This window comes from Gobius niger, assembly GCF_951799975.1.
Source record: "Gobius niger genome assembly, chromosome: 16".
Taxonomy (NCBI): Eukaryota; Metazoa; Chordata; class Actinopteri; order Gobiiformes; family Gobiidae; genus Gobius; species Gobius niger.
The window spans coordinates 5,276,873-5,303,765 of NC_136867.1; the positions used below are offsets into that span (position 1 = coordinate 5,276,873).

Here is a 26,893-nt window from a genome sequence, read left to right on the forward strand (position 1 = left end):
TTCTTTTTTTTTTTTTTTACTTTTTTTTGCTTCGGATGTTTTGGTGAATGGTCGGCAACAGCTGAGGCATCCAGGTCTTTAACTCGGTTTTATAAAATGATAGATCTGTTACAGCGCAAGAGAAGCAATGCCCTGTTTATGGACATTGTTTTTGCCAATCATAGGATTTGAACAAAACTTTTTATCAAATATGAAGACGTAAAATGCCGACCACGGCCAACGGATGTGACGACATCGCGATCGCTCGTATGACAGGAGTAAAAGAAGAAGAACTCAAACAAATAAACTAGCTTACTGACCCCTAGTGCACGGGTAGGCAAGTTTCCTTGGCGGAGGGGCCGATTTTCTTTATTGTAAATAGACCGAAGGCCGAAGCCACTGATTATTAGCCCAAAGTAAAGCACAACACTGGAAACATGACCATCTTAAAGGAGAGAAATGACTTAAAATTGCTTGAATTAAAGTTCTTCTATGTTGAATTTGAGTCGGTTTGAACTAATCCAAGATACAAATGCTATAGCGCCAATGGAACAAGAATAAAACCCACTTGAAATCAGACAAATAATTGTTTTTCACTTGAAATGACACTAAAAGAGAATAACTACTACTATAGGTTTTATCTCATCTAAGACCAGACCAAATCTACTCAAACCTTAGATTTAATCAGTTCATTAAAGTAGATTTATTGACAGTATTTCTACCTTTCTTTCTCCCATTTAACTCTAATAATGTTAAAAGTACTGTCTAATTTGGGCAATCATGGGCCGGATTTGGCCCCCGGGCCTGACGTTGCCTACCCCTGCCCTAGTGGTTGAAATTATTATGACGATGTCCTCGAACAAACTATTGTTCCAAGCCAGTTTTTAAAAAAATCTGTCTTTTCCGACCGATTATAGCTTTTCCACAGGACAGGCTTGGTTCAGCACTGTTCCCTCTAAAAGGTTTGCCTTTTCCCATTAACATTGAATTTTCCATCATCTGGTGGAGGTCGGCAAATGGGCCAATCTATAGCGATGTACTTTCTGACCTCGGCCTGTTCAGTTCAAGCTAATTCTAAAGAAAAAGAAAAAAAAGAAAAAAAAGAAAAAAAAGAAAAAAAAGAAAAAAAAGAAGAAAAAGAAGAAAAAGAAAAAAAAGAAGAAAAAGAAAAAAAAGAAGAAAAAGAAGAAAAAGAAAAAAAGAAGAAAAAGAAGAAAAAGAAAAAAAGAAGAAAAAGAAAAAAAAGAAAAAAAAGAAGAAAAAGAAAAAAAAGAAGAAAAAGAAAAAGAAAAAAAGAAGAAAAAGAAGAAAAAGAAGAAAAAGAAAAAAAAGAAAACAAAGGAAAAAAAGAAAAAAAAGAAGAAAAAGAAAAAAAAGAAAAAAAAGAGGAAAAAGAAAAAAAAGAAGAAAAAGAAGAAAAAGAAGAAAAAGAAAAAAAAGAAGAAAAAGAAGAAAAAGAAGAAAAAGAAGAAAAAGAAAAAAAAGAAGAAAAAGAAGAAAAAGAAGAAAAAGAAGAAAAAGAAAAAAAAGAAAAAAAAGAAAAAAAAGAAAAAAAAGAAGAAAAAGAAGAAAAAGAAAAAAAAGAAAAAAAAGAAGAAAAAGAAGAAAAAGAAGAAGAAGAAGAAAAAGAAAAAGAAAAAGAAAAAGAAAAAGAAAAAGAAGCTGAAGAAGATCTTTATTTATATAGCGCCTTTCACAGACATGGTCACAAAGCGCTTTACATGAGACAAAACAAAATGTCACATCAAAATGACTATGGAAGTGCCATTTTTGACTTGGTTCATGGTTAATAACACACATGTACATAAAAACATGTGGGATTAAACATAGGGGTGTGTAAACCAGAGGCGTGTGTAAACTTCAGAACATGCCGTGTAACAGTGGAAGGGGAAAAGCAGTGGGTTGGATAAGTCCCTGATTTACTGGCCTGTTAAGTGCACTGCTCCCGGGGGACGGCGTTCTCGGGCATGTCCCGCCATGTAAAGGCCACACTTGGGTCACGCTGCTGTCGGCTGGTCGGCCTGGGAACTCGTTAGGATGCCCCTTTCTTTGGAAAAGCTCCGAGGGAAGCGTCTGGGGAGAGGGAAGTGTGGACATGACGAAGACGAAACCAAAACAATTAGCCACGCGGGAGCTCGGGGAAGAGAAGTGCTTGCTTGGTACGAGCGCATTAATTGAATACGTATCAGCAAATCATGTCATTTTGAAGGCTTTGGGAAACAAAAAACAAAAATAAATGGACGGAAATATCTCAGTTCGGTCACAATAAGACTTTTCTATATTGGCTTAGACGGCAGAGCGGGGTCGCCTCACGACCTCAATGATGACGATGGCCCATAGACTGTAAAATTAAGAATGGACTGAGGGAGCAAGGCTAACTGATGCTTGTTCATGCTAGCAATTTGACTGGGTTTTGGAGCCAGCTCCATTATTTAGAATAGAGTGACAATAAAAAGAGTAAAAGGATAAAATTAAGATGAAGTTACACATAAGATTGACAAGCCTGTGTTCAATAAACACGTTTCAATGGAAAGGAGCCAGTTCCATATGGTTACAGGAAGTAGTGGGCCACAATAAGTCCACTCTTAATTTTATAGTCCGGGGTGTGGCCACAATAGTTGCAATCCAAATACAGCGTAAGCCAGGGGTGTCCAAGTCATTTTAGGCAGTGGGGCGAGCCAAATAAACGACGGCTTACACTTATTGTGCTTCATCACACTCGATGCCCTGGGGCAGGACTGACCATTTACCACATGGCTTTAATCTGTTTTTTATATCCTGATCTCTCATTATGTCAGTTCCCTCTGCTGGACACGTCGGGAATTCTTTCCTTTTTCAAATTTAAGCTGCCCCCTAGTGGTTGGAGTTTGCAAACTGGTTATTTCTTTTTAAAAAATCCACACAGGAATGAGCGAGAGACGTACTTTCTTTTTTTTGTTGACATACTCAGAAATTGTTGCTCTACAAAAGGCCACATTAAATCATCTCATGGGCCGCATGTGGCCCGCGGGCCGCATGTTTGACACATGTGGTGTAAGCCATGATGAATATAGGCAACATGCAAGGAGGCCGACTATATACACAGCCTGATCAAAAACAAAAAAAGGTCACGTTCTCTCTAGTATCTGTGCTCTGGCATTGTTTCAATGAGCTTCTGCAACGTCCAAAGATCCACTGTTGCTTTCATTTTCCACCAAGATCTTGAGAGTCTGACCACAAGCGCACAGCCTTGGATGTTTGCACTTTGGAGAACATTGTATTCTAACAACTGCAGCATTTACAATGAGTCAAATGTACTTATATGAAGTAAAAATACAGTGCCCAACCAAAAAAAAAGTCGCCACCGAAAAGGTCACATGCTTTAAAGGGGGGGTATTATGCAAAATGGACTTTTTCAAGCTTTACATCATGTTATGTCACTCCCTCATTAAAAACATGCCTGAAGTGTTGCCTTGGCACATTCACGTATTTTTGAGTAATCTGTAAAAACTCTGATGGCGGCCATTTTAGGGATAGGTTTGCCTGAGTCCTCCTAGGAACGCCCCCACCTCCTGGAGACGCCTCCGAGCTTTCGTCACCAGCCGAGTAACCAACCACTGCCCCTCAGCAGAACCCCCTCCCCACTGATGCCACAGACAGCGTGTGGAGGGGGCGTGTCCGAAAGGGTCAGAGGTTCTTAAAGAGACAGAGGCCTATTTCAAGACATTCACTACAGCCATTTTGAGAGAGACATTTTATACAAGGCAGTTATTCTAATTGACTGCATTTACAGACCAACAGAAGGTTTCGTCATCATTGTAGTGTGATATAGACTGGTGACATGTGATGTAAGCAGAATACCCCCTCTTTAATATCTTGTTGGACGAGCAGAGGATCCAGTGTTGCGTTCATTTTTCACCAAGATCTCAAATTGACGACGGGAGAGTGTGAGCACAGCGCAAAGCCTTCTTCAGCACATCCCAAAGATTCTCAGAGGGAAAGGGTTGAGATCTGGACTGTGGCGGCCAATCCCCCACATGCTCCCTGAACCACTCTTTCACAATGTGAGCCCCATGAACACTGGCACTGCCACCCTGGAACACGCCCGGGCCATCTGGTTGTAGGGTAGAAGCGTAGCAGCTATATTATGTAAGATTATTAAAAACCTCAACTAAATCATCTCATGTTTTCTTTGATGTTGTTGAATATCTGACTGAATGTTTTGTCCTCGTCTCCCAGATTGCAGCATCTTTCCTCCTCCCAGCTGTTCCGTGCCCTCGTGGCCCGTCGGAAACTAATCTCGCGCACCCTGGGGATGAGCACAAATTTCCCTTTGGAGCTCGGCCTCCGAACGCCTCCTTAAGAAAACCGGCTTTATGACCAAACTAGGCGATCCCTCTGCCAGCCGCGGGGAGAAACTGGAAACAAAAGGTGGACTGTGAAGACAAAACAAGTTTAACCCCTTAACTCCCACCTGAACCGAGCACATTTTCTCTCCAGTTTGGCTTTACCCCAGTCCAAAAGCTTCTGGGAAAAAAAGCTGTGACAAAGCAACAAAACTGAGACGAAAACAATGATGGAAATGTGACAAAAACGTGATAAAACATTGACAAAAAAAGTGACGAAAAATGGATGAAAAAGTGGCAAAAATGGCACAAAAATGTCACAAGAAATTGAAAATAAATGGACGAAAAAATGACAAAAATGTGAAAAAAATTACAAAAAAATTACAAATATGTGACACAATGTGACAAAAAAATGACAAAAAAGTTACGAAAATGAGTTGAATACCCAACAAAAAATGATGGAAAAAACTCTGGTAACGTGAGGAAAAATATTCTCTCGGTTCAGGCAGGAGTTAAGAGGTTAAAAATGAAGGGGGGGGGTCACGATCACAGGTCAAAGCAGTGAAACATTCAGCCGAGTGAAGGCCATGGACATAAAATAACATTTTAAAGTGAAGATTTACCCAATACTTTATAAAACAAAAAGTTATAAAAGAACTTCGCTATATTTTCAAGTATTTTCTTTCTCATAAAATATCTGTGCTGTGTTCAGTAGTTAGCACATTGCTGATTCGCCTCCATCGTTCTCTCACAAAGTAGAAGTGCTTACTAACACAGATTTAGACAGATTCGTGAACAATATCTGAGAGACATCCTCTTGAGTGAAAGTCCCCAAAACCAAAACTTGGCTAGAATATAAATCATAATATTTCAAATGGGGAAAAATTTGATTCAATATGAATCACGCAAAAAAACAACAACGCTTTTATTATATAGATAGATAGATAAACCTTTATTGATCTTGCAAAGGAGAAATTCACTTGTTACAGTCGGCGTTACTTCACAGTCTTATTGTACAGTCTGACAGCAGTGGGGATGAAGGCTTTGCGGTAGCGCTCCGTCCTGCACTGAGGGTGTCTCAGTCTGCCACTGAGAGAGCTGCTCAGCTCTTCTACAGTCCCGTGCAGTGGGTGGGAGGTGTTGTCCATGATGGAAGTGAGCTTGGCTAACACCCTCCTGTCCCTCACCTCCTCCACAGAGTCCAGGGGGCAGCCCAGGACGGAGCTGGCCCTCCTGACCGGCTTGTTCAGTCTGTTCTTGTCCCGCTCTGTGCTGCACGGCAGCGTAGTGGAGAGCAGAGGCCACCACAGAGTCATAAAAAGTCCTGAGCAGAGGCCTGCTCACTCCGAACGACCTCAGTCTCCTCAGAAGGTGGAGGCGACTTTGGCCCTTCTTGTCCAGGGCGCTGGTGTTGTGGGACCAGTCCAGTTTATTGTTGAGGTGAACACCCATGTACTTGAAACTGTCCACCTCCTCAATGTCCTCCCCCTGGATGTTCAGCGGTGTGTGCGGTAGTGGCTTCCTCGTGAAGTCGATCACCATCTCCTTCGTCTTACTGATGTTCAAGCACAGGTGGTTGCGCTCACACCAGTCCACAAAGTCTATGATGACTGACCGGTTCTCCAGGTCGTTCGGCTTAGACACACAGCCCACGATGGCGGAGTCGTCGGAGAACTTCTGGAGATGACAACTGTCCGTGTTGTATGTGAAGTCCGATGTGTAGATGGTGAAGAGAAACGGTGAGAGGACGGTGCCCTGAGGGGCCCCGGTGCTGCAGACGACCACCTCAGACTCACAGCTGCGCAGCCGCACATACTGTGGTCAGTCTGTGAGGTAGTCGATGGTCCATGCGGTGAGATGTTCATCCACTCCCGCTCCTATTATGTTAAAAGAACCGGTTCTGTTCATTACTTTTATGGACAGAATTTCTAGGCACAGCCAGGGGCCAGAGGGTGTCCGGTTTGGGAGCCTCAGGATCTCATCTCTGCTGTTTGCAGATGATGTTGTTCTGTTGGCTTCAACAAACCAGGACCTTCAGCTGCTCTGGGGCGGTTTGCAGCCGAGTGTGTAGCGGCCGGGATGGGGATCAGCGCCTCCAAATCTGAGGCCATGGTTCTCCACCGGAAAAAGGTGGTTTCCCCTCTAGAGGTCGGTGGGGAGTCCTTACCTCAAGTGGAGGGGTTCAAGTATCTCGGGGTCTTGTTCACGAGTGAGGGACGGATGGAGCGTGAGATGGACAGACGGATCGGTGCGGCGTCAGCAGTGATGCGGTCGCTGTATCGGTCTGTCGTGGTGAAGAGGGAGCTGAGTCGGGGCAAAGCTCTCGATTTACCGATCGATCTACGTTCCCACCCTCACCTATGGTCATGAGATTTGGGTAATGACCGAAAGGACAAGATCGCGAATACAAGCGGCCGAAATGAGTTTCCTTCGCAGGGTGGCTGGGCGCACCCTCCGAGATCGGGTGAGGAGCTCAGTCACCCGGGAGGAGCTCGGAGTAGAGTCGCTGCTCCTTCACGTCGAAAGGAGCAGCTGAGGTGGCTCCGGCATCTGTTCCGGATGCCTCCTGGTCGCCTCCCGCGGGAGGTGTTCCAGGCATGTCCTAGTGGGACAAGGCCTCGTGGAAGACCCAGGACACGGTGGTGGGACTATGTCTCTGAGCTGGCCTGGTGTGGCCTCGGGGTCCCCCCAGAACAGCTGGAGGAAGTGTGTGTGGATCGGGAAGTTTGGGCATCTCTGCTGAGACTGCTGCCCCCGCGACCCGGCCCCGGATAAAGCGGAAGAAAATGGATGGATGGATGGATGGATGTTAAAAGAATAAAAAATCTTGGTTTCAAATGATCTGTCATATATAACGTACTTCTATTGTCCACTTACGCCGAATTTACACCGGGAGGAATTACACGGGTCACTTTTTTCCCATTCTAGCCTAACATGTAAGCTTTAATATTCTTGTCAGTTTTTTTAGAAGTTCTGTTTTTCTGCTGCATTGTTTTATTTTAGAATCCTGCGTGTTGACAGCAACAACTTTTTTTTTTTTTTTTGAAGGCATAGGGCTCAACAACGTATTGGTCATTCAGTGTTACCCCCTGGTTGTTGTGACGGGGCCACGAGCCTTTCCTGTCGTGGACTTAGTTTTTGTTTTGTGCTCCCATGGTTTCCTTCTAAAAACAAAGTCAATATTTGAGAGAAATGGCTCTTTTGTCCCTTATGCACAGAAAATATTTCATGTCTTTGAGTCAGAGAATAGACAGTGTTGTATTTCTGTTTCAAATGCAGCGGGTAAAAGACGTTGACCTTGTGAAAGGTTAATAAAAAGCCTCCGCGTATGTGTCACTACCTGATGATTCATGGGCCCCTCAGTTATTCCGCCTGATCTTCTCTGGATTCCGGGGCCACAGGAGGGCGCCGCGCCGGGGCAGAATATAGCTGCAGCTCATCGTACAAAGCAGTGACGGCATCGTGTCAGCAGGAGAAAATAGCACGCTTTCCATTGACTTCACTCCACATCCCGTTGCCTGGAGACGGGCCAGTCAACAGGTGTTACCATGGCGACGGCGCTTCACCTTCACAGCTCCTGACCTTTCTGGTTGATGCTCGCCCGTGTGCTAAACAGGAGCAGGGGAAAGGGTGTCGCGTTGTGTAACGTAACGTCAGGTTGGATCAGAAAATAAATCATGTTCGATGCTGCAGAGTATAATATATTTAAACAAGCCTAAATGTGCTGCATTATCCACTGTTACCCACAATTAATGGAAAGTCTACCTTCCTGTGCCCGTGTCCAATAAGGAAGTGAAACAACAAGACAAAAGGTCAAACCACAGAAAGAAAGAGAGAGAGGTATGAATTAGGTTATACACAATGGTGAATATGATTGTATGAACTATTTCTTGTCAAACCTTTCATATGCCCTTTAAAAAGATACAACACAAGTGCAGAAAGTGGCGGCAGAAAAAAGACCATTTGAGTTGCTGATATATTTATTTACCTATGTTTACCTTTTGAGACAGCTGTTACAGTGTCCACTGTAAATACCTGAGGACAGAGCATTGGAAGGTCCAGCATCTGCATACAACATATGAAAATAACATGAGGACAGCAAATCAACAGGCTGTAGCTGTTCACAGATGCACAGACATAAGACATGACGATGAGAGGAAAGCTCTCTCTGTGCAGACTCAGTCAGACCCACTACTTTCATCAGAATCATAATGGGGGGAACGAATGGCAGCTCAGGTCCCTGATTACACAATCCAATTTGATTTGTGACTTTTTGGCACATTTGGAAAAGTGTGGTCAGCTGTCATATTCTAATTAGGTTTGGCCAGCCTGTCCTCTGAACAGGACAGGGGAGCAGGGCATTATGGGGATTTTTGGATTAGGACGGTCCAGAGCTGGTTTTCCACTCCAAGTGTGGTCCTGTTGACCCTGCTCTCAGGCTGGAGGACTGTTGTCCCAACAGACAACCTTATTCTGACTATGGCCACTGCTCAGTCCCTGAAAGGACACAGGACTGTGCCTGTGTATAAGTGCCTATCCACAGTGCATCCACCACCTCACTCTAATAAGCTTCACCTTTGGCCTGTATGTGCAAACACAACAGCATTTACATCCCAGTAAACAGTACAACAACTGAGCATTTCATGTGAAATGTGAAATGGTAAATCCACCACAAACTTCTTCAGTCAGTCCTTATTTGTGATAAGGATAGTGTTGTGATTGTGGTAAGTGCTCAGTCCCTGTACACTCGCGCTATGGCTCTGAGTTATCATCTATGACACACAAATATAACATGGCAACAAAACCACAGCACTGTTTCATGACAATGTGAAACCTAAACTAAAGAGACATCATATAAATGTCCAGCTAAATGGATGATACAAAACAAAAACATATATATCGACAGGATAACATCATAAAATAATCTGCTATAACATTACATTCAATTCAACTCTGGCTTCGGTCTAAGGCAAAGCCTCTGTTATGGCGTTTAAGTTCTATCTTAAAATATAAAAAAAAGAAATGGCCTGGTCCCTGTGTGAGCAGAGTTTGACTTTGAGGATCAAAGCTATGAGACTGATGCCCAAAGGAGCCATATCCAAGCAACTAAATCTAGATCAACATGAGAAACAAATCAGGCCTAATGCTTTACACAAATTTACCTTTAAGACATATTATTTTCCTATTAAAAAAAAAGTTGCACGATAAAAGATCGCACGTTTTCTATTCACCCCTTTTCCGATTTTTCTTTATCAAAAATGTTACTATTGTTCCAATCCTCACATACTTGAGTTGGAAATATGTAAGTGCGTCGTTGGCCAAGAGCATGGAAATTAGAAATGTTATATTTTTTTTTTAATTTTGGATGATGCCCTGACTCCTAAAACAAATTGAACTCCACTAATAAATCTGGAAACAGATTTAGAATTTTAACCCCCCTGGCATCAGATACATGTCCATACCCCAGCTTGGATCTCCCCCCTCATGCATATTTAGCCATGGAAATCGCTCAAATCCAGCCATTTTTCCTCAGTGCGTAAGAAAAAGGGACGCTACACCCCGTTAGCCTGAGCACATTAGCACGGCCGCTAACATTACTGGCTACTTAATCTTGGCCGTGAGCTCCTTGGCCTTCCAGTACCGATGACAGGCCATCTCCAGCAGCTCCATCCCTCCCACGAGCTGCTGCTGGGCGATGAACACCCCCACCACGACCAGGAAGTACCAGCGGAACGGCGCCCACAGCCACAGCCCCGCCAGACAGAACGCGATGAACGCCGTCCAGTAGACCAGCGAGGCGGCTTTGATCAGCGCCACCCGCAGTTCGCTTTTGCACGGCGGCACCAGGGCCACCCCGTCCCTGTCGAACGCCCGGGGTTGGCCCGTGTAGAAGTCGCGGAGGCGGGTTTCCTTCTCCGCCCAGCGCTCCCTGCACCAGGCCTCCAGCGCCGCGGCGGACGAGGGCAGCGAGGACACCGGGTAGCGCTGCACGTGGAAGTGGATCTCGCGGGGGAACTGACCCATCACCAGGTGGCGCTCCGTCTGCGGGATGTTCTTGGGGTAGGCCACGGTGATGTCGTGCACCGCGTCCAAGTTGTCCCCTGGAGATGCAGAGAGGGGGGGGTGGAATTATTCTCTGCCTGACAAAGCTTTAAAGCAGTACTAAGTAACTCTTCCCCCTAGAGGCCATAAGCGCAACTGCAGGTGTCGTAGCAAGTTACGATTTTTTAACTTATTGTCTTGGAGAGTAAATACTACACTGACAGGAAAGGCGAAGGGAGAGAGGGTTACTGTGCATCCAATTATACAACGGAAATATTTTTTTTCACTCAAACTTGGCTGTAAATACTGTTTAAAGTGACGTTAGCCCACAGTTAGCTTTGCCCGTTAGCCTGTTAGCTTCTTCTTCGTGATTCCATTAGTGTGTGTTGCTTTCTCCGCACCGGTGGCAGTCAAGTTGCAAACATGGTTTTCTGGACAGAGACACCAGGGGGAGATGAAAGACCCTCCAATCATCCCATAAACACTTGTATTACCCCCACAGGGACTACGGAAAGGATTTATTAAGGTAAACACGTTACTTAGTACTGCTTTAATATTTGGCTGGACCGGCTTTCGCTTTGATTACGGCGCACTTTCCCTTTGGTGTTGTGTGACCACTGCCAAAAACCTTCTCCAGCACAACTCAAAGTCTCTCAATGGGGTCAAGACCTGAACTCTTTTCACCAATCCATGTGTGAAAATAACGTCTCAAGCAGAAACACTCTTTTTACAATATGAGCCTGATGAATCCTGGCATTGACATCTTGGAATACGCCCCCTGCCATCAGGGAAGAAGAAATCTATTGATGGTCATTCAGGATGTTCAGGTGGTCTGCTGATCTGGGGCACATAGTGTTGCTGAACCAACACCTGACCAACTGCAGCAACCCAAAATCAGAATCAGGCAGTTCAGAAAAACTATTTGAGCCTGTTAAAACTATTTTTTGTTTTTTAACCTCTTACCACCCGCCTAAACCGAATGCATTCTTCTCTTAGAATAAAATGCAATTATATTTAGGCCAGCAGAGGGCAGACTTCCTCCTTTTGTACACCAGTGAGATGTATCGACACACATGCTAATCTATGGGATTGGCGGCTCTAAGCGAGTCTTTGGGATCCATTCGGGCCTCTCAAAAGACTGGCTATTTTTAATGTTAAATTTGAATAACCCCTGGCACGATCGATATAATAAGATATCTCTTTCGATTCATCCATCCATTTTCTTCCACTTGTCCGTTTCCGGGTCGTGGGGGCAGCTGTTGGAGTTGCCCAAATCACATTGCACCAGCCCCTTATGGCTCCTCCTGCAGGTGGTGGGTCCACAGAAGGACGGCCTCATGATTAACCGGGCCTGTTGGTCTCTCATAAGGGGCTTCTGAGCCGCTCTTTGTCTGACCCGTCACCGAGGACCTGTTTGCCATGGGAGACCCTACCAGGGGCACGAAGCCCCCGACAACATAGCCCCCAGGATCATTCAGGTGCTCAAACCCCTCCACCACGTTAAGGTAGCGGTTACAGGAGGGGTCTTTCGATTCAAATGATCCGAAATTACAATGGGACTGATTTCTATTCTATGAAAGAGAGCCATCATGCATGTTAATGAGACAACTACCGTCAATAATGGCCAAAAGTGGTTCTACAACTCTCCCAGCACAGGAGAGGCTGGCAATTTTATGTCTACAAACTTTTCAATTTAGTCAGGGATTATTGGAACCTCAAAATATTGAAATTGCAAATTACAAATTGTTCGTTCAAGGATTCAACGGGCTCAAGAGTAGTTCATGGAACACGAGACATCATTTTCACAAACAGGCCACCACTGAGAACCTTTGGGGTGTGCAGGAGACAGCTCCGTGCAATGGTCACACTCTCCCATCGTCAACACAAGATGCAAAATGAACGAGACACTGGATTTTTTTGCTTGTCCAACTAAATATTAAAGGGGGGTATTGTGCAAAATCGACTTTTTCAAGCTTTACATCATGTTATTATGTCATTCCCTCATTAAAAACATGCCTGAAGTGTTGCCTTGGCACATTCACGTATTTGTGAGTAATCTGTAAAAACTCTGATGGCGGCCATTTTAGGGAGAGCTTTGCCTGAGTCCTCCTAGGAACGCCCCCACCTCCTGGAGACGCCTCCGAGCTTTCGTCACCAGCCGAGTAACCAACCACTGCTCCTCAGCAGAACCCCCTCCCCACTGATGCCACAGACAGCGTGTGGAGGGGGCGTGTCAGAAAGGCTCAGAGGTTCTTAAAGAGACAGACGCCTATTTCAAGACATTCACTACAGCCATTTTGAGAGAGACATTTTATACAAGGCAGTTATTTTAATTTACTGCATTTACAGACCAACAGAAGGTTTTGTCATCATTGTAGTGTGATATAGACTGGTGCTATGTGAGTGAAAAAAAGCAGAATACTCTTTAAAGCATGTGACCTATTTTTTTGTAGTGACTTTTGATTGGGCAGTGCATTTTTACATAATGCAAGCGCTGCAGTTATTTTAACACACTGTTCTCCAAAGTGCAAACACCCACAGTTTTTTTTTTATTATGGACACACCTCCCCAAACATGTTTTGAAATACAGTTTGGCAGTTCATCTTTCTCCTTTCTCTCAAACGCTCCTGGATGAACTTAAAAAAACACTCAATGTAAAACACGGAATGTAAAACACCAGTGGCCACTCACAATAGCTCCGGAGGTTGAAGACGAAGCAAGGCAAACAAACAACTGGCGTAGCGTGATGCTGCTTTTCCATGATGCACAGCTGTGGTTAAACCGGTCACACCTGCGTCAGTCCCTGCTCTTAAACTTAGGCTACAGTGCTATAATTACGAGCTAACGCAGAGCATGCATCATCGCCGCCCCTGTGGACCCGGGTGCCGTTATTACCGCAGTGTCCTACCCCAGAGGTGACTGACAGCGCCGGTGGATGCAGGGTGACACCTGCGCACGCCAGATTCTGCGGAGCTCAGCTAAACATGCGGGGCGGATAGCATGTCCGGAGGAAGCGGGCTGTGATACAGAGATATTCTAGGTTTGAACACTCGAAGGGTATTTGAGACATTACTCTTGCAGAATTTTATTTTAAATTTGCTGTAGGTAAACGAATAAGGTTTCGGACTTTATAAAAGATTTTCTCAAGTTCCTCAAAATCACAATCGCTTTTGTGCTGCCTGTTTTACATGTTATGGTGTGAAATGTACAGGCTTCTATAAACGTAAAAAACCTGACCTTCTATGTCATATCTGCGGATATTCTCCATTTATTTTAAGTGAACATTGTTTGTTTTTTTGCACTTTGACAGTGGAGGGGTTCCGTAAATGTGCTTGATTTTTTTGTTGTCTTATTTTAGATCCTTATGGGCTTCCGTATGTTTGTTGCTGTGCTGTTGCCAATCTTTATTCTACCAGCTGCCCTCATTTTGAAGATGGAAAAGTTTTATGGAGACAAAACATCACGTCTTTATCTAGCTAGGAAAATATGCTCATATAGGCCAATGGCGAGCTAAACACGTTAGCCTATATGTGAGCCACTTTTGACTTTATTACACAGCTGTCAGAGAATTCATCCCCCCTCACAAATGTAGCAAATCAAAATGCAGATTTTTTTTTTTATGGTTTATTTGGTAGGGACAGTGCATGTTAATGAACATACATGGGTCTCATACATGTAAACAAGCCACACCGGATTGTAGCCTTGGGCGAATTTCCATCCGTCATCCCCCAGGTGCACTCACAAACACTCATATTCATCCTGGCCTATTGTACATGTTTTTTTTTTTAGTGGTAGGGGAAACCGGAGCACCCGGAGGAAACCTACGCAGACACGGGGAGAACATGCAAACTCCACACAGAAAGGCCCCGTCCCTGGTGGGAATCGAACCCGGACCTTCTAGCTGTGAAGCACAAGCGCTAACCGCTGCGCTACCGTGCCGCCCATTTGACGCATGAATATTGCACTAAGGCTGTCTACAATAAAAGTCCTCTTTGAAATGTTCCGTCTTGTTTGGAAACGTCAGAATTTTCACATTATTTTATGTTTTGTCCTGCTACATCAACACTAAAACACACATCAAGTTCACATTCAAAATGGTGGCAATTCTGGATTCAGCGTATTTTAAATTATTTGGCAATTCCTTTCTTGTAAAACATCCACGCTATAGTCAGTAGTTAGCACTTAGCTGATTAGCCTCCATTGTGCCTATAAACGTTTAACATCTGAATTTTGAAACGTCTATGGAGATTTTGAAAAGGATTTTGACTTCCTGAATATACATGCACGGGACACCGGGCCTTTTGAGCGTGATTGAACAAGTCTGTAGTGACGTCATGGCTGCTTGGGCAAACCTGCCAAGAGGAAGAGGAGAGAGAGAGAGAGACAGCAAAACTCTGGAGAGGTGCCAGGATTAGCTCATATGGAAACATGAGCGTTGTGACGACTGACAGTGCCGTGACGCACAGGAGCAGAGGAGCTTCAGCAATAATGGGTGCCCTGGAGGAGTTAGCGATGCCAGTGGAATACACAGCATTAGGTGAAGGCTTGGTGTTGGCAAGGTGTTGATTTTAAACCGTTAAGGCAGCAAAAAGATTGGCAATTAAATGTGACAAAAACAAAACAGGCAAGAATGACATAGTATTATTGCTCTGTGCCGGACTACTGATACTTTACGTTTTATGATTTGAAATAATGACATTGTAAGGGCTGGGCAGCTGTTTGCCTGGAGCTCCCCCCGCAGGCAGCAGCGGGAATGACTATGTAAAAACAAACTTTGACCGAACAGCATGGTAAGGAGCTTTGTGGAGCCGCAGTGAACACTCTTTGAGCGCAGAATTGCTCTGAACCGATCCATTGTTGGATTATAGGTTCTAAAAATCTGGAGGACAGTTTTGTGTTTTTCATATGACGCAAAAAAACCAGGGAAGTTCAGATTAACTGAGCGCTTTAGCAGTAGAAGAAGAAACGACCGGGATTATTCAAAACCGTGTAAAGAGAATTACTTCTTTTTGATGAAACAGTTAGCAAGTATGCTAGTCTGAGAGACTTTTCAGAGCCTATTAGCCTGCCTAATGTATTTTTCCTATAGCCATTAGCATTAGCCACCAAATATAGCATATTATGAACGATCCAGAGTTGTCAACCATTGACCACATTTAGGTCAAAGCCAGGGGCGGACTGGCCATATGTCCATTCTGGAAGAGCACAGAAGGGCCACTGGCTCTAGAGCCACCAGTCCCGCCTTAACCGAGCTTTACCCAAATCTAAAAGCTATAAAGAAAAGCATCAAAATAGCAACAAAAAAAGAGGATGAAAACAAAACAAAATGTGCCGGAAAAACATCAAAAAAAGTGACAAAAAATGTGATGAAAAGTCAACAAAAGCAACGAAAAGGCCACAAAAACGAGACAGAATCATAACAAAAAAAACAATAGAAAAAATGTGACAAAAAAGTAACAAAAACACAACAAAAAGCCACAAAAAGTAATGAAGAAACAACAAAACTATGACAAAAAATGCGGCGACTTGACAAAAAGTTGCAATCGCTTTGTAGGTCTCAGCTTTCAAATGAGGTGTTACATTGTTGCTCTCCAGCTGAGAAGCTTTAAGATTTGGGTAAAGCCGAACTGGAGAAAATGCGCTCCGTTAAGGCGGTGGTAAGTGCACATTTACGCTAATTTAGGCCAGGCTGGTCAGAGTCCAGGGCTGTTTTTCAGTCCCAGTCCGCCCCTGGTCAAAGCTCTACCAAATAAAACTGCAAATAAAGCTCTTCTTCTTCTTCGTTAGAAATCATTAATGAATGTACAGACCTTTTGAGATTTTACTTTAGATACAAATTAGCGTACCATAAAAGTGAGCTAAATGCTAACTGAAATTCAGCTAAAGTTTCTGCTTTCTGTAGGGTCGGATACACAACCAATGGCCACTAAACATCACACCACTGAAATGATATAAATGCCATGAAAAGGACAAAACACACCTCCCCATACGTTACTATAGGCACCAGGCTTCCCTATTCATTTGTATGGGGATGGAACGCCTTTTTAGCCTCCATCAGACAGTAGAACATTACCTGGTGATAATTACTAGCCTTTGTAATTCAGCCTCACGGTTTCCTTCTCATGAAACTTGCCTTGTCGCAGCATGTCCACGATGAAGGTGAAGCCCGTGGAGCGCGGATGGAGGACGTAGTCAAACTTTGGCAGGCCGTTCTGTTCGGCAAAAGTGTCACTCCTCTCTTTGGTCTTTTCTTGAAAAACAAATGACAAAAACGGAGTGATATTATACATTTACCAGTAGTCAACTTTGCTTTTGTATTATTTCAGCCAAACTTGGACGACACAGCACTGAACCTTATACATGGGCATTGAATTAGAATGTAATGAGGCCCTTTCCTTTCTTTTTTTTTTTTTTTTGCAGCATTTTTAGTAAAAGACCAATATAGGTATGACAGAAACATGTAAAGTGCAACACATGAATCCACAGTTGTCCGGTTAGTCATGATATAACTCCTGTCTGCATGAATCACCGGCTCCTAAGGGCTAAGCTCCTCCGTTTTTTGATTGGCTTAAAGGTAAGCCGACAGAGCTGTGGATCCGTGGATGGAAAAGATCCGAGCGTTCCCTGGATCTGCGCAGGACTCCAGCGTGAGGCGGCAGGGGATTTTGGTCTTGCTGCATCATCTGTAAATGCGTGTATTAAATCCTGACTCTCCCAGTGTTCAAGTGACAAAATACTTTTTTTTTTAAAGCTCGTAAGCGTGTTGGAATGTTGTCCCGTCCAGAGGTTCCGCTAGACCAGGGGTAGGCAACGTCAGGCCCGCGGGCCAAATCTGGCCCTCCAGCACAGAACCTCTGGCCCTCAAAATGATTTTGAGAAACATTGTTATGCAAATAAGAGATCAAATTGCTTTTACAGTACTCTAAAAATGCAAGAAGTAGTGTCAGTATTCAAGAAATGCCCTGGCAGAATATCCCACTTGGTCCTACAGTAAAACAGTGAATATCTACTGGTGGGTCGGGACCCAAAAGTGGGTCGCAGAACCTTTTTCAGTGGGTTGTGAGTCTATAGGAAACTTTTTTTCAATATGTTCCATCTGAAACTGCATGGAATTTCAGATTTAAAGGCATATCTACTGCCTGTTCAATAAAAAAACATGTGTGGGAAAACATGTTTTTTGTACAGTATATGACAAATTAAGGTTTTATTTGGGTTATTTGTTCCTGTCATCCGAGGGTAACATTGGACTTGGGAACCACTGATGTAAAACTTTGGCATTTGCAGAAAAAAGTTCTTTACTTTTGGCTACAATGTTGAGGTTCGGCCCTTGGTGTTTTGGCGATGATGAAAATTGGCCCAACTCAACGCAAACTTGCCGACCCCTGGGAGGAGCCGCTGCGCCGACAGCGCCTCGGCTCTTAAATGAGTAAACATACCAGTAGACCTCCATTCTCCTGGACAATTTGATGACACATGAAGAGAGAAAAGCCCAGCATTTCCAGTGCGGTTCAACTGCACTTTGTAAAATAGCTGTCATTTTTATATATTTATGACATCCTCAAAAACACAGTCACTGACTTAGGTTCAATATTATTGTATGTACCATTTTTTTCGGCCGATACAAATTGGGAACATTGATACCCAGATACTAATCGATGCTTACCGTAGTATCTAAACATATCTAGATGTTCATTTGTGCAGGTATTGACACTTTCATGCTTTTCTTGACCTACAGTATTTAACGAGAACAGAGCAGCCCCTCCCTTCGCTATTGTTTTGCTAACAGTCTAAAACAAAAGGACATGAGTTTTAATGACGATGTAGTTCCATTTAGCCTTGTTTTTGTGGTTTGACTCAATTTAATGAAAAACAAATGACCTGTCAGGTCGGTGCCTTCAGGAAACAGCAGCAGCTGAAGGGGCTCTCGGATGTCGCAGAAGTAGTTCAGCATGTTCTCCAAGTGGTTCCTGTCCTCATTCCACCGCCGCTGGATGAACACGAAGCACGCCACCTGCATGGCCCAGCCTGGAATACAGACAGATGATCTTGAGGAGGCCCGTTCAGCAGGTTTTTGGCTGTGGGATTCATTTGAGGGTCTTTGAGTGCCCAGTGGGTATAAATGTGAGCACTCATTATACAGAAGTGCACACCTTTCAAAACAAGGAAAGAAAATGGAAAACACTTTACTACATTTACCCAGATTATCTTTGCAAAGTGACATAAGCTGACTTGACCAGTGGTGTGTGAGGGGATGGCAGTAATATTGTAGTAAATGAGCAATAAATATCACAATGTAGAGCAATAACATGGATTTTGGCAGGGCTGTCACTAGGAGATGGGCAAAGCGGGTATTTTGGGAGGGCCCCAAGTTGAAGGGGGCCCCAAAGGATTAGGCTCCCTTTAAACCAATGAGTTTGTAAATGAACACTTGTTGCAATCAATGTAAAAGAACAACTTTATTATTCTTCATTTGCAGCTAATGGAGGCCACAAAAGTACAATAAAGAAAATTCAATAAACAGTCGCAATAATCATAACATAAACATAAAATAATTTTAGGGCAAAAAATATCTACACTTTTGACAAAAAAGACTAAAGATATCTATTATATATTCAAAATGAAACCAGAATAAAAGCCTCTCTAAATATGTGCGGTTCATCAAAAGCAGTTATAGGACCTTTAATTTTATGGTTATAATTGTATTGCTTCATTGCCTAACCATTGGACGGTGAATGTGTTTTTTCCCCCCTTACGTACCGAAGCCGGGCACGGCCTTGAGCCCCGCCTTGAGGCAGATCTTCTCCAGGCGCAGGTAGCTGTACCTGAGCAGACAGCACCAGAGGAACATCCAGTCCAGACGCGTGCGGTGGTTCATGATGATGACGCTGCGCTCCCCGGGGATGAAACCGTCTCCCGTGATCACCACCTTCACCCCGAACACCAGCTCCAGCAAGGCCTGACGCACAGAAAGGGAATGAGGACATCAGCAAGGACTGGTTTATCAAGCGAGGGATTCCTGCCGAGGTCAGGTCTCCCTTGACGTTTTAGTTTTCATGACATCGCCTTATATTTTCTAAATCAAAAACGTCTGCGCGTATAGAGCTGGGTACCCACAACTGGCAGAGTGAGCCATGTTGCCACGATGCGGTCGGTGATCCAGCGGTACCAGGCAGGAGACACGAGCATGAGGGGCAGGAAGGGACCCAACATGTAGACGCTCCCAAAGAAGCTCCCCAAGAACAGGGTGACGATGAAGTACAGCCCCCTCAGCGACACAGCCATCTGAAACGCACACAGAGCAGATATTGAAATATATATATATTAAAAGACGCTTTTGAAGACGAGACGCTGCAGGTGGATAGAGAGTAAAAATACATTAAAATGGCCTATGTTTGCAGCTAGGAAATCTAAAGGATTGACCCAAAACTTAGATTTATGGTTTTATTTTGCTCATACATTATTAGAAAAAAAAATAATAAACTGAAAAAAACTTTAAAAGTTCAAGACTGGAAAGTTTGGAGTCTGTAAAGTAGAGATGTTGTTGCAAGAGTGTAAAGAAACCTCATTTGGAGAAAGTTTTTTAACATCTGTGCCCTTTAATGCCGTGGCCCCTGCTGACTCAATGTTAGGAAATTGCTATGTTTCGATCACAGCATCATCTCGGTCGCCTTTTGTGCTACACGTGGATACCAAACAGGTCAATATTTGTGAATGTATGCGTGGGAAAGACGAGGTCCGAATTGACACTCAACAAAACGTCACAAAATAAATATCATACAGGGTGAGATTTGTCTATTTTCTACTTCGACATTAATAAATAAAAGGTTAAGGGAGAAAAGTAGCTAAAAATGTCAACAGACCATAACCATTTTTTATCCGTAAACAAACTACAAGCTTCCGTATGCTGAATAGCGCGTCATCGTCTTGCCGTCCCTCCTCATTCTGTGATTGGTCCGCAAATCCATGCAAAGATTTCAGCTACGGTCCCCGAAATGATTTGAGCGCCCACAAAGATCAAGACACCAACGAAAAAAGTTGCATTTCTGACGCATCTGCAATTAACCTCTTACCACCCACCGAGCCATTGTCGTCACTTTTTTAATTACTTTTTTGCTGCTCTTTTGTCACTTTTTTGCTGGATTTTTGTATTTTTTTGCTGGATTTTTGTCACTTTTTTGCTGGATTTTTCTCTTTTTTTGCTGGATTTTTGTCACTTTTTTGCTGGATTTTTGTCACTTTTTTGCTGGATTTTTGTCACTTTTTTGCTGGATTTTTGTATTTTTTTGCTGGATTTTTGTCACTTTTTTGCTGGATTTTTCTCTTTTTTTGCTGGATTTTTGTATTTTTTTGCTGGATTTTTGTCACTTTTTTGCTGGATTTTTGTCTTTCTTTTTGCTGCATTTTTGTCTTTTTTCTGCTGGATTTTTGTCATTTTTCTGCTGGATTTTTGTCATTTTTTTGCTAGATTTTTGTATTTTTTGCTGGATTTTTGTCATTTTTCTGCTGGATTTTTGTCATTTTTTTGCTGCATTTTTGTTATTTTTCTGCTGGATTTTTGTCATTTTTTGCTGGATTTTTGTCACTTATTGTTGCTCTTTTGTCACTTTTTTGTTGAGTTTTTGTTACTTTTTAGTGCTTTTTTGTTGCGTTTTCATCCTCATTTTCTGTTCTTTTTTTCCCCGCTGTTTTGAAGAAGCTTTTAGATTTGGAGAACAGGAGAAAACATGTTCAGGTGGGAGTTAAGAAATGAAAATAAAATCCACTTGTGTGGAAGCATGAAAAGTGGTCTGAAATGTTGTAGTTTATTCACCCTTTTGACCGACAAAGCAATCAAAATGAATGACGGTTTGCAAAAGATTGCCAAATGCGCCGTGTCTGTGGGTTTAAGACACATTCTGCATCAGCTGTGGGCGTGACAGGTTTAGAGTCTTGAGAGTGTCTCTAATAGTGGCCCTAAGGGAGGGAAATAAGGACGAATATCAGCGGGACACTTTCACATTTTTGGAAATGTTCCAAGATTGCCCCCAATTGGACAGACGTGGTTAGAAATATGAAAACGAATTAAACGATTACAATTGGAGGAGACTGTCACCTTGGAAATAAACCAATCGGACAAAGAGAGGAGGATAGATGCATCTGAGGCAAATCAAAATGGCGATAATGTAAAAAAGGGCTGAATGTGGACGCGCTTTAAAGCTCCAGAATGGATAGAAATAACAAACAAATATATATTATGGAGAAACTTAAAAATAATGAACAAGTACAAGTATAGGCTTATTTACCAGTACAATGATTTATGAGGAGAGCTGGGCTGGTATGTTGAGGGAGAAGAATGAGATGTCAGACATGAATCCGATGTACAACCATACAGTTACTTTGATGCATACGACTCCAAACCGACTTTATCCGCCCTTTCATCAATAACAAAGCCGATAGCGCGGTTGATGTATCATATTTTCCTTCTGAACAGTGGAAAGAGCAGACCTTCTCCCAGTGGAATGTAAATAGGGGGAGTCCTCCTGACCGCCGATAACTAATAGTCTGTATACCGACGTTAAATCAAGCGCTGCTGCGGGGGAGCTATGCACAGAATGGTAAGAATGTCCATGGCAGCACAGTGATGCCACAACACCGGTAATATATGAGAATGAAAGATCGGCACAAGAGCATTCTTTAAGGATGGCAGAGGCTAAACATCCCGACGCGCTTCACGCTCGCTTTGTACAAGCGTCGGCTCACGTGGGCTCAGCTGTGAGTGAAATGAACTGGAAGACACGAAATTTGTTTAGTAACAACAATATATAAAGGTTTAGCTCGCCTGGATAGTCGCCTGACTTTGGAACAGACATATAAAAGGCATATTTTCTTTTCATAAGAGGCGACTGCATTGGTTTATTATTGTGTATTGTTCTAATGTGTTATATATGTTGTTTGACATACAGTACATACAGTAACAGTTACATGACTTCCTTCACTCATTAGTTTGTTTTTAAATGTATCAAATATGGAAATCGCAAATTCGCTAATAGGTTTATTGTCAAAATCGTGCAGCCCTATCCATCCATCCATTTCCATTGCCGGGTCATGGGGGCAGCTGTTGGAGCTGCCCAAATCACATTGCATCAGCTCCTTATGGCTCCTCGTGCAGGTGGTGGGTTCACGGTTAAACGGTCCTGTTGGTCACTCATAAGGGGCTTCTGAACCGCTCGTTGTCTGATCCGTCACCTAGGACCTGTTTGCAATGGGAGACCCTACCAGGGGCACGAAGCCCCCGACAACAGAGCCCCCAGGATCATTTGGGCGCTCAAACCCCTCCACCACGTTAAGGTGGCGGTTCCAGGAGGGGTCGTGCAGCCCTAGTTTACGCATATTAAGTAGCCATCTAGTGCTTCTGTTGTGTGCTTAGTGTCAGCCCTTCCTAATATTATTATATAGCTGGAAAAGACATCGGCTGAAACAAGAAGTACAAGTAACAGTGAGGGTTATGATACTGTGTTACTGTGGTACAGCCCTACTGGGGAGGCAGAACTTCTCGCAAACATTTTGGTAAAACAGTATATAGGGCTGAAACGACTAATCGACTAATCGATGACTATCGATTATTGAAATAGTCGACAACTATTTTAGTTATCGATTAATCGTTTTCTGGTTCACACAGAATAAAATGGAGCAAAAATGACATAAAAATGTAGTATTTTTGATGAAATCCTACATTGTGTATATAGTTAGGGTCTGTGTACATTTTGTTCATTGTAAATTTCATGAATAGAGCCTCCAACAAACATGTCCCTTTAGTTTACTCCATCAACACATCTTCAAGCAGCGCCACTTAAGCTATATGTGATTAAAAAAAATTGAAAAATACAATTTTCCTACACCATTCATAGCCAAGCGATTAGTCGATTAATCGCAAAAATAATCGATAGATTAATCGATTACAAAATAATCGTTAGTTGCAGCCCTAGTAATAGAATGTGTTCTGAAAACAGCATGGAACACTGACAGGAACACTGACAGTCAAAAGAACTAGTGGGGACCGTAAATAGAGCCGCCTATAGTATAGACAACATCGTCTCCATAAATGATTGCAGTCTTTTGCACCAAAAAGATTGCGCGTTTCGACTTTAATCATGTGTTTTGTGGTTAGATTTGTGACTAAACCTGGCCTTGCTGACACGGCCGTTGTCAGACTCAGGTGTGCAATCCTCTCACTGTCCATATGTAATTTCATCTCAGTGCGATGATTGCATACACGCCGGCTGCCCCCACCCTGGCATTAGCTCGCCCTTGTTGACACCTCCGCCCCTCCACGATGGCAGCGGCTTTGTTGGTGTCAGTGTCTTGTACTGGAGGAGCGTTCAAGGCGCAGCGCTTCCGTGGAAAAAGTGACAGGTGAGGAAACACACCGACTCAGCAGGGTGTGAAGGGCTTGGACAGATGCTAAGACAAACAAGCTAAAGGCGGCGAATGTGTTTCCAAGCACACGAGCAGCAACAAACATCATTCATCATCATTCTATTCGAGAACTTCATCATGGCCAAGCCTCAGATGAAGGGTAATCAGTAACTCTAGGCGACTGAGGCGAGTTTTAGTTTCAAGCAAATATTGATAGAATGGAATAGAAACAGGTAATAGTTCATTTCAGTTTATGTCAGACCCAACAACTGCTCAGCTCCAATCGAAAGGAATGGCACGGATTAAGCGACATTCAGGGGGCTATAATTTGATACTTCTCTTGGCACGAGGAAGTCAGTATCTCTTTCGGAGAGGGCCTCACAGTGATGGGACAGTGGGTGACTCTGTAATCTATGACGAGTTGGGCTTAATGTGGTTCATGAGACGGACGTTTCCAAATAAACTTCAGGTTAGACATCATGGAATGCTTTCAATTCTGAGATGCTTTCAAAAAGGATTTTCAAGGATTAAAAGTCAAATAGTATCATGGGTCGTTGCACGTCTGGTTGGGCAACAAATGACTGCTTGAACAATGCTAGTAATCTGCGACACTTACAGTAAAAAGAAAGAAAACGATCAAGTGAAAATCCTGAGAAATGAAGCAATAACCTAGTCCTAGTGCAACACATCGCTGCATACTCATCATAGCTCGGATCATTACACAATCCAAACATCCCAGTAGACACACACAAGCATGTCCAGTCCAAACAGAGAGCTCCAGAGCCTTGGGCCCGAGCAAAGATTCCAGTATTATGCATGTTATTGATGAGTTCAGGGCAAAGGGTGCGCTTATGGAAAACTGTGGATTTTAAAAGACGTCATGCGATATAATTCATTCAGAAAGAGACAAGCAAGTCACCGGTCTGTTTAAAGCTCGACTTATGTTTACATTGTCACAGGAACATAGTGTACCCACAGACAAAAAAAAACACAGTATTACTGCAGTGGGCAAGTCTGGGCAAAAACAATGGCTTTTACGAAATGCTGGTTTGCTCATAATAAATTAGATACATTTCCAAGGTTTGTTCCAGTCTATGTGGACTACTGTAGGTGCAAAGCAGAGGTGGACAAAGTAAGACCCAGAGCCACCTAGCCCTTCAATCCGGCCCGCAAAATAGGACCAAGCCCGATATGCACTAGCTGAACATTATAAAGAGAAACAACAGCTGCTATTTTGTCATTTCTTTAATGTGTTACAGCCAATACAGCCTATTTGAGAATTGTACGTGTTTGAAAACACCCCACATTGCAACCCGCCTGGCCTTCCGGGCAGTTTCAAAAACCCAATGGATCAAAAAGTTGGGTTTCTGCTACCCGGCTTTTGGCCGATTTGGAAAGAGCTGGGTCTGTGGTGAATCGCTCTAGGACGACTTTTGATGAATTTAGCCCACGCATCGCTCTGCCCCTCCATAATATTTCAACAGTGATAGACGTATGGTCTAGAGGTTTCTTATTGAAAGACACTAGGTATAACAAAAGACTTAGACATAGTGTCTTTCAATAAAAAAACCTATAGACCATTTGAAAATAAGAAGACATAATGAATGTAATAAAAGAAAAGAGTGAGTGACTTAGTCACTAATTTAGCACTCGACGTTACAGGTGCTGTGGACAGAGTTAGACAAGGACAGCGACAGGGGTTACCTCCTGTCTGAGTTATTGTGCAAATATGTTGAGTGGGGGAACGTCCACGTGACACCTGTCGCTCTCCATCGTCTCCACATGCACAACCTCATGTTTGGATTTGGGATGATTTCATCTGTCTCACGTCGTAGTTCTTTCTTGAGAAATGGCAGTTTTTAGGCTCACTAAAGCACTTGTGTAGCACTCCGTCTGGAATAAATGTAGGTGTATTGTTATTGATATTGGTAAGCAGGGAATTAAATGTTGCATGATTTAACAGTTATAGCCTGCCAAATATTTAAACTATGAAACCACTGTGCTGCAACAAACTCATGTAGGTGCTATTTAAGGCCTTAGATTACACTGCCATGCCATGGTATGATCACTAAAGCAGCTATTTCACTGGAAAAAGCACAAGTGTATGTGGAAAAATCATTATACCTGTATTGTACGAGTCATAGTTTTCAAACGATCTGAAGACCCACACACACAACATGGGCAGTTTGATCTAATTTGTTTCTTATTGAGAATTATTGAATACATTTATTACATTTATATTCCCAAAATTTGGACCAACTTATATAAAACTGAATCCTCCAAAACGTACAGAACAACTCTCTATTGCATATTGTAAGTAAGTATTTGCTATTATTAGGATATGACTTTAATGACTGTTGAGCTGTGTTGCAGGACAATTTCTTATTGTTCCTCTTTAGATTACTTGATTGGCCATAAATCCGTGTATTCATCAGATGCGTGAGGGTGAATCCTAGCGTGCACGTGGTTTTAGCTAACGTAAACAAGCTGTCAAACGCTGATGAAACAGGGCTAATCCGAGCTAATGCTAAGATGCTATTGCCGTATTTTAAAGGAAAGCCTGCAACTTGATCTTAGCAATCAGGACAATTCAGGCTAGAAAAAGAAGAATTATAAAAGTTATTGGAGCTGATTTCGACCAACATGCTTGTTCTGAGCGATGTTAGTCGAGATGTTGGTCGAGCTACAAACAAACTTGTTAGCTTCGTGTATACTTTTGGAGTTAGGAAATGGACAAGAAATCGTCAATGCTGCAACGATGACAAGGACATAAAATGACCAGAATACTCACTGTGCACGTGTTTCTCTAATGTAGTCTTGAGGTAGAAAGTAAACTATCTCCACACGCCACTTGATTGCGACATAGCAGCAGCAAATAGCAGCCAACTAGCTAGCCTGTTAGCACGCAGCCAACATGCTGTGTGCTAAACATTTACGCTGTTTTGGGTTCCTTGAAGTTGACAGCTGTTGGCACCGGGTCGGAACTAATCGGCACATGGGTTGAAGTCGTCACAGTGAAAGAAAAAAAAGGCGGAAAATCTCTGTGGTCGATACGACTAAACTAATAATGTTGTTGTTTTGCAGCAGCAGCTCAAACTCTGAACTCTTCACCCCTGACCTGCGCATGCACCTCCAGGAAGACAGGGGGGGCT

At 43.1% G+C, this 26,893-nt stretch overlaps 1 protein-coding gene across 1 annotated transcript; it reads right to left on the bottom strand.

Annotated features, from left to right (window-relative positions):
• Window positions 1-8,272: 8,272 nt before the first annotated feature.
• On the bottom strand, window positions 8,273-26,851 carry lclat1 (lysocardiolipin acyltransferase 1). Its single transcript, XM_079573243.1, has 6 exons — window positions 26,533-26,851; window positions 19,461-19,628; window positions 19,104-19,302; window positions 18,225-18,371; window positions 16,480-16,596; window positions 8,273-10,405 (listed from the first exon to the last, which is right to left on the bottom strand). Exons 2-6 carry the CDS (start codon window positions 19,626-19,628, stop codon window positions 9,906-9,908), a joined length of 1,131 nt encoding a protein of 376 aa, XP_079429369.1. The 5' UTR covers window positions 26,533-26,851; the 3' UTR covers window positions 8,273-9,905.
• Between the last annotated feature and the right edge of the window lie 42 nt (window positions 26,852-26,893).

Coding starts and splice junctions, on each gene's coding strand:
- lclat1 (XM_079573243.1), bottom strand. CDS start 19,628: ATGGCTGTGTCGCTGAGGGGGCTGTACTTCATCGTCACCCTGTTCTTG. Junction 19,303..19,460: donor CATGGCTCACTCTGCCAGTT/GTGGGTACCCAG, acceptor TCTGTGCGTCAG/GCCTTGCTGGAGCTGGTGTT. Junction 10,406..16,479: donor CGTGGACATGCTGCGACAAG/GCAAGTTTCATG, acceptor CTGCATCTCCAG/GGGACAACTTGGACGCGGTG.